The following is an 8072-nucleotide window of genomic DNA, read 5'->3' on the forward strand; positions in this document are numbered from 1 at the left end:
GGGGGGGGGGGGGGTAATGCGGGGACGTGAAACGTTTGAAATGAAAATGCATCACGGATGGAAAGGGTCAAGTGGCGAGTGACACGACTCGCATTTTTATTAACGTCCGGGATTACCATCGTTATATATTCGAGAGTACTTAATTAAATTGTCTCAATGCTACAGCGCCGGCGTTTCATTATGCAACAATTGTATCATTCATAATATTTCTTTATTAGAACCTAATTTTTAATTTAATTTTCATATTTTTGGGTCCGTCCTACCATTTATAATTTTACGATGATGAATTCTTCGCTTCAGTGATTTCATTTGTCGCTAAGGTAACACGAAGCCGAGAACCATGGCTCTTAACGTTAATTATTTTTCTGTGATTAAAAAAAATGAGTTCATCGCAATCGTGTTGATGACTATACGACCTTGAATTCTTCTACGAATCTTTTGTAAGACTTTATTGTCCTCCACGCTTCATAGCTTGCGAATCGTCCTTACGTATTCACTTACTTTGTATTTCTAACCTAAAAATTCGCCATTTTTCCCACGCTATTTTATTTATCAGAAGGGAAAATACAAGTATGAAATATACAATACATTTTTACCATCTCAAAGATTTTATTAAATCCAAAATGAAGGATTTTAAACCATTTTTGGGAGTATTATCGTAAAATCATATTTCGAGGTGGTACATTTCGTTGATACAAATTTGCGATGCCACACTTCACGTGGTTGTCGATTCGCGACAATAGCACCTGCATTTAAGCCCCATCACTATTCAAGAAAATTCCACTTTAAGGGTTATATTCGATATTTAAATATTTTAAATTTAATTCAACTAACAATGGTTTTAAAAAAATTAAATTTATTTCTACAGAAATAAAAATGTCGATTTTTTCGAAACCTGACCCTTCTTAGAGAAGAAGTTTTGTTTGTAGGGTGATAACTTTTCGAATAGTGGATTTACAAAAGGAATTCTCACTGCCACTGGGTCTAGCGTCTCGATCCGTCGGTTACGCGAGGGTTGCCAATAGGAGGGTTAGATTCGTGGCTGGAATTAGGGGAGACCCTGGAGGGTTTGATATAAAAGAATCTTTGGGAACCGGCTTCAAGATTCGATCACAGGCTCCGAAACCTCGAGTCGGACGTTACGAGACAACCCTCGGTACTTGCTTTCTCAAAATGGACATTAGTGATTCGTCGGGGTTACGAACCTTATGGGAACCTGTACGCATTCCCCCTCAATGTGATGAAATTCTCCTAATAACAAAATTAAACGCCCAAAACATAGTTTAATCGTAAAAAAGTAAGATTCGTTATTCTAACCTCACTTTTTATAATGCTAACCTTACTTTTTCAACATTTAAACATTTTGAAAAATAATTCCTACCTGTTACCCCTTTCTTGTTTTTTAAATCCCATTTTAACTCATTTTTTCCATATTCAAAGTTTAAAAGAAGTTCCACCTCGAGAGATTAAAAGTGTTTAAAAACTACCAAAATTAATTATAGTCGTTGGTTTTGTAAAACTGTCATTATCCAGAGTGAATAATTCAGAGTTTTATCTTAATATTTGAATATAATATTTTTTACGTTTTCTGTGGGTTAATCAACTTTTGTAAGCTAGTATTGGCTGAATAATTGGAGGAAATTAGCGTGCTTGTTAGTGGTCTGTTTGATGTTTGAGAGTTTTTTTATTCTCTGGAGAATCGATACCAGGCATGTGATTGCAGGCACGTGATCTATTAATATTCTATCGCCTGCGGTGAAAGATAGAATGGGGGCTTGGTACATGCCTGAGTTTGTTGGGTGTCACAGACACGATAGATAACCATATGGGAAACGAAACTGCATTTCGTCGTTTTCGACGATTCCGCGATCCCCTCGGGCGATCCTGATCGTTCACTCACGTAATTAATTACCCTGGTCAACTCTTCACATTTAAAGACCACCTATTTACATAACCTTGCTTTAATTGCACTTTCAATCAGAGAACATTTAAGCAGTTTCCAAAAAATTAGAAATAAATAGTGTAATCGATGTATGCTATCGCAAGGATTGATTTGAACGAAAAACAAACGATCTATCCCCATTTTTGGATTTATTATCAACAATTAAAGTCGCGAGGTGGGAGGATAAAATATTATTTTAAAAACGTATGTAAATATTTCCAATAGAGTTATTGGACAAGAAGATTTGAGGCACTTAAGATATTTACATTTTTTTCTTAGGGTTGGATTATGTAACCTAACCTCGATTTCCTCACCTCGGATATTTATTTGGCGATAAAATCATAGCAAATTATTATTTTGCAATGATCATTTGAGTTTTTGTTTTAGATGATGGCATGAATAAATAGCATAAGAGTTGGTTCGGTTTTATTATTATTTTATAATGAAAAATGAATTTTGAATATTAGAAATTTAATTTTCGATGATTTTTGTTACAGAGAAGGGAGAGATCTCCAGGCAAAAGGATGGATCGACTTAGGAGAAGTTTCAGGGATAGTTTTCGAAGGCGGAGAGTTCCTCCAGTTCCCGAATCTAGCAGGCCTCATCAGTGGCAGTCTGATGAAACTGCAGTCAAATCATCGACTTGTCTATTTAATGTTAAGGTAAGAAAAAATTGATAATTAAATTTTAATCATTTCGTTTTACTTAATACCAAATGATGATCACTTATCGTTGTAAATTGTAATTTTGAATAAGTTTTTATTTTATTCTAGTATTTGGGCTGCGTAGAAGTTTTCGAATCGAGGGGGATGCAAGTTTGCGAAGAGGCATTGAGAGTTCTGAGGGTGAGAAAATAATTCTTAAATTAGTAATTAGAATACACATTTATCCTTATCCTATTTTATATTAATTGTATCTTAATTATTTTTTCCATCAAACTTCTAATTTTGCTTTTCCCTCGAAAATAATTAATTATTTATGCGATTTAGAACGTGAGAGTGGAAAAGACAATTACTATAATTGTTTCCATCCTCGTTAATATTATCTTCAATTTTTTTCCTTTCATTTCTTTTAATATTTAATTGGAATTTTTTTTATTGTTTACAATGTTACACTTTCTAGAAATTAAAAACTGGCCTGTAATTTATTCTTATGCGCATTTTTTAAATCTTATTTTCACGAAATTTGATTGCCTGAGAGCAGAAACCATTTCTCTCTTGCAAATCGAATTTCATTTTTAGAACGTCCCCCGCAAAGTTCTGCGAATGCAAATGGCTCACAAAAATTACGGTTTGAAACTCTGAGGGGGGAATGCTAAATTTAGGAGTCTCGTCTTGTTTGGCATTACCCGACTAAACTTGAAATCCAGAAACAAAAAAGTTAATTACAAACTGGAATTAGAAATTAACTGTGAAAGTTAATTAAATCCTCGTTTCAAGATAAGAGCTTTTAGACTTGAAACTAGGACCCTCATAAAAACAAATTATTTTAAAGTTTAATGCTCCTTTCTAAATTGAATAAAAATGGTTAAGGAATGCAAAAAAATAAATAAATAAATAAAAAATAACAGTTAATTAGCGAAAATTGGTATAACTTCGTATTTATTTTTCAGAATTCAAGAAGGAAACCCATCAGAGCAACTCTTCACGTTTCTGGTGATGGTTTGCGAGTCGTTGAAGACGAGACGAAAGGTTTGCTGGTCGACCAAACGATAGAAAAAGTCTCCTTCTGTGCTCCAGATCGAAACCATGAAAAAGGTTTCAGTTACATCTGTCGAGATGGCACCACTAGACGGTGGATGTGTCACGGTTTTCTCGCTCTAAAGGAGTCGGTAAGTCAGATTTGTAGCCCCCTGTCTTATCGATTTTCATCACCTCGAATTTTTATTTGCCTATCAAATCGAACTAAAGTAAAATGATTCAATATTTTTTGGATTTACGAACTCGCTTCGATGGCAAGAATCGAGAGAAGATGGGTTTATACTCACTGGATAACATAACCTTACCTCCCTCCAGCTCGAATTTTCATTTGGTGATAAAATCCCAACGAGAGAAAATTTATCGACAATTCCTGGCTTTATATATTTTTTACAGTGGCAAGATACTGTTTGAATCGAAAGAAAGGTACCGGGTTACATAACCTCAATTTTATCTAACTCGAATTTTTAAATGGCTCTAAGATATCTGATAATCGGAATTGTTCGATACTTTTTGAAGTGATTGATTTCTGAGGATAGCGAGTTTCTATCCACCTCGAATTTTCATTCGTCGATAAAATCCCAAGAAATTGAAATATAACGATTATTTTTCGGTTTATAGCTTCTTTACGGTGGTACGAATCTAAGTAAATCAATACTATAGTTGCCGGATTATCTAACCTCAATTTTCATCACATCGAATTTTCAAATGGCTCTAAAATCCTGGAAAATCTGAATTTTTTGACACTTTTTGAAGTCATTGATTTCTGAGGATGGCAAGCCTCTTTCTCCACCTCGAATTATCATTCATCGATAAAATCACAATAAATTTAAATATAACGATTATTTTTCGGTTTATAGAGTATTCACGATGGCACGAATCTAATTAAATCGGTAAGAAGTAAAATGAATGACCTACCCTCAATTTTCTCCACCTCGAGTTTATAAATGGCTATAAAATGGCTGAAAATCGGAATTTTTCAATTATTTTTGAAGTTTTCGATTCTTCAGCATGGCAAGAATTATTATTTCGACAAGTTGGCATATAATAATCTTTTTTTACAAGGGTGAAAGACTCAGTCACGCTGTGGGGTGTGCATTTGCCGCGTGTCTGGAGAGGAAGCAACGCAGGGATAACGAATGCGGGGTAACTATGACCTTCGATTCGAGAACGTCGACCTTCACGAGGAGCGGAAGCTTTAGGCAACCGAGTCTCACTGAAAGGCTGCAGGACTCCCGAGAAAGATCAGTTGGTTAGTTGACCTTTTTTTTCTAATTTAAAATAAATAAAATAAGGTATTTCATGTTTTGACGTCAGCTAGCAAAATGTCTGCACGACAAGGGCCAAGCAATGATACCAACTGCATGGGACAAAAATTAATTTCTTTAATAATTATTTTTTAAAAAAACTATCAAATTAAAGAAGAAAATAGGTACAAATTTTTGTTTAATCGATTTTATGATTTAACTGAATAGTTTTTACAATATAAAAAATGTCAAAATACATTTATAAGGAAAAAATATTTTTTTTTTTCGAATTTATTAAAAGAATGAAGATGGATTTTCATACAAGAAGAAGAATTTTTACCAAAAACGATGAATTTTCACTTACATAACGTAATTTCCAACTTAAAAGGAAACTACAGAAATGAATTTTCGATTAAAAAAATAAAATTTCAACCAAAAATGGAAAAGCTAAATTTTCAGATAAAAAATTTAATTTGCAACAAACTGGTTTAGTGTTCAACGAATGAAATGAGTTTGCAACTAAAAAGATAAGTTTTTAATAAAAAATGTAACAATTATATTTTGTGTTTAAAACAAATTAAATATAAAACTTGAATTTTCAACAAAATAGTGAAATTTTTGATCGAAGAAATTAATTTACAAATAAAAGTACATTTTTCTGCTAAAAAAATACGAATTAATTATTTAATTAATTGAATGAAACGTTAAGTATTACTTTTTTCATTGAAAATTGATATTTTTAGTTGAAAAATCAACCATTTAATTGAAAATTAATGTATTTTAATGAAAAATGGTTTCATTTTGTTGAAAATTAATTTTTTTATTTAGAAATTTATCTTTTTAGTACAAAAACGATTTTTTGATTTGAAAATTTAACTATTTCTTTAAAAACTCAATTTATTTTTCTTACAAATTTATCCCTTTCAGTTGAAATTTTATCTTTTGTTTTTGCAGAAAATTATTCTTGTTTAAAAATTCATCAATTTAAAAAAATTATAATTTACGGTTGAAAACTTGTTTTTCCTCTTGATTAAAAATACATACTTTTACTTGAAAATTCATTGTTTTGATAGAAAATGATTTTTCTTGTTTTAAAATTCATCTTTTGGTTGGAAATTTATTTTGTTGAAAATTTAAACATTTGATTATTGTTGATAATTGATATTTTTTTGTTAAAAATTGATGTATTTGGTTAAAAATTGGTATTTCTTGGTGCAAAATTAATCTTCTTGTTTGAAAATTAATCTTTTTGTTAGAAAATCCGTCTTAATTGTAAAAAATAAGCTATATTCTCAAAACATTAATTTGATTCGTAGAAATTAATTTTGTTTAGATTTAAAATTTAACGGATAATGAAATATGATATTTATTGTTGGTATTTTATCTTTTTTAGTTGAAATTTCATGTATTTTGTTCAAAATCCGTACTTTACGGTACAAAATTAAACTTCTTGATTGAAAATTCATCTTTTTCGTAACAAATTAATCTTCTTCGTAGAAATTTCATACTTCTTATGCTGAAAATCTAACTACTTAGTTAAAAGTTAAACAAGTGTGTTAAAAATTTATTTAATTTTTGTTTAATTGATATTTTTGGTTGTAAATTTAAATATTTCGTGGAAAAATAATTTTCTCTGAAGAATTCAGATTTTTTCTTTATATTAAAAATGATACTAAAAACGTGGTTAAAGTTTTAACAACTTTGTAAAAAGTTAATTTTGTTTGTTTAAATTTCATCTTTTTGTTTGAAAATTGAAATATTTTGTTAAAAAATTGTCTTTTTTGGGTGAATCAAACTGTTCTGGCTTGAAATCAAATTTTTTTTTGGTTGTATCATCAAATGCTACATTTTTTGTTGAAAATTTATCTATTTTAGTTAAAAATGCATATTTGCTTCAAAATTAGTTTTTTTGTTATTAAAAATTACTTTTTTAACTGAAAATTTAAGTATTCCATTTTTTGTTGAAAATTTATAATTTTGAATTAATAATTCATGTATTTTTTCAAAATTTGTCGCTTGATGCTCTCTTTTTGTTGAAATATCTAACAATCTTCTTAAAAATTGTTTTTTCTTGTTAAAAATCAATTTTTTAAACTGAAAATGTAACTAATCCACTTTTTCTTGAAAAAGAGGAATGAAAAGTGAGAAGGAAACCAAACAAAGCCCCTTTCTTCTCTTTTGTTATTTCTTTTGCCTTTTTATGTAATTAATATCAAATCACGATAAAAAAAACATTTGTAAATAATGTTCACCAATGTTTCGGTACTCATACAGTACCCTTATCACGGTGAAAGAAAAATTCGAGCAGGTAGGAATAGCAACGAAACAGCAATCAAATGTTCCTAATGTAAATTGAAAAAAGATCCTCTTTCAAAAAATAATTTTACTAAAAAAGAAAAAAAGCTTTTGGGTAAAAATAAAAAATATAAATACAAAAAAGTGTAAATATATAAAAGATTTTACGTCTACAAACCCTTAAAACTTAAGATTAAAGATTTATAACATATTTTTACATATTTTAAATTAAAGAGTTTATTTTTGTTCAAAAGTTTTTTTCTTTTTTAGGAAAATTTTATTATATATATATTAAAGAGAATCTTTTTTCAAATTATAATAGGAACATTTTATGGTGGTTGCCAAATTTGGTCGTTGGATTCTTTGTTTTGTTTTCAGGAATTCTATTAATTAACTTGATTATTGGACATTTAATAGGATGTTAAATTTGATTTGAATCTAATTTAAATTTCCTAAATTTTAAATGCAATTATTATTACTGATTGATCGATGGATTGCAGACCTTTTGGATTTTCCTTTCTGAACCTGGAAAACCTAATTTCAGATTTTGTGGAATATTTTTTTCTCCTTAGATGTCCCACCTCTGAGACCAGTTCACAATCCCTTCGCAATTGAGAGGCCCCATGCGACGCCATCAATGTTGGAACGTCAAGGGTCCTTCCGAGGATTTAATCAATTGAATCAAGCCTCTCCCTTTAAAAGACAACTTAGTTTGCGTGTTAATGATCTTCCTAGTAATTTAGAACGCACGCGGAGTCATAGTTTGGAACCCACCGATCTTTCTCGTATGCCCGCTCTATCACATATCATACCTCAAAAACCACCAGGTAAGTTTCATTTTTAATTCTTCAATTCTTTGCTCATTTTATAATAATAATTTATAATAATTTA

The 8072-nt window shown here is 30.2% G+C and overlaps 1 protein-coding gene across 2 annotated transcripts in view; it reads left to right on the top strand.

Moving 5' to 3' along the window:
- The window catches only part of LOC117172639 (protein numb), a 192280-nt gene that overhangs the window by 165998 nt on the left and 18210 nt on the right, over positions 1 to 8072 (top strand). For both annotated transcript variants that reach the window (XM_033360759.1, XM_033360750.1), the window contains exons 3-7: positions 2440 to 2604; positions 2716 to 2787; positions 3555 to 3773; positions 4705 to 4891; positions 7754 to 8008. In XM_033360759.1, the coding sequence (XP_033216650.1) occupies positions 2467 to 2604; positions 2716 to 2787; positions 3555 to 3773; positions 4705 to 4891; positions 7754 to 8008 (871 nt within the window). In that variant the 5' untranslated portion in view covers positions 2440 to 2466. The remainder of the gene's footprint in view (positions 1 to 2439; positions 2605 to 2715; positions 2788 to 3554; positions 3774 to 4704; positions 4892 to 7753; positions 8009 to 8072) is intronic.

This window comes from Belonocnema kinseyi, chromosome 1, assembly GCF_010883055.1.
Source record: "Belonocnema kinseyi isolate 2016_QV_RU_SX_M_011 chromosome 1, B_treatae_v1, whole genome shotgun sequence".
Classification (NCBI taxonomy): domain Eukaryota; kingdom Metazoa; phylum Arthropoda; class Insecta; order Hymenoptera; family Cynipidae; genus Belonocnema; species Belonocnema kinseyi.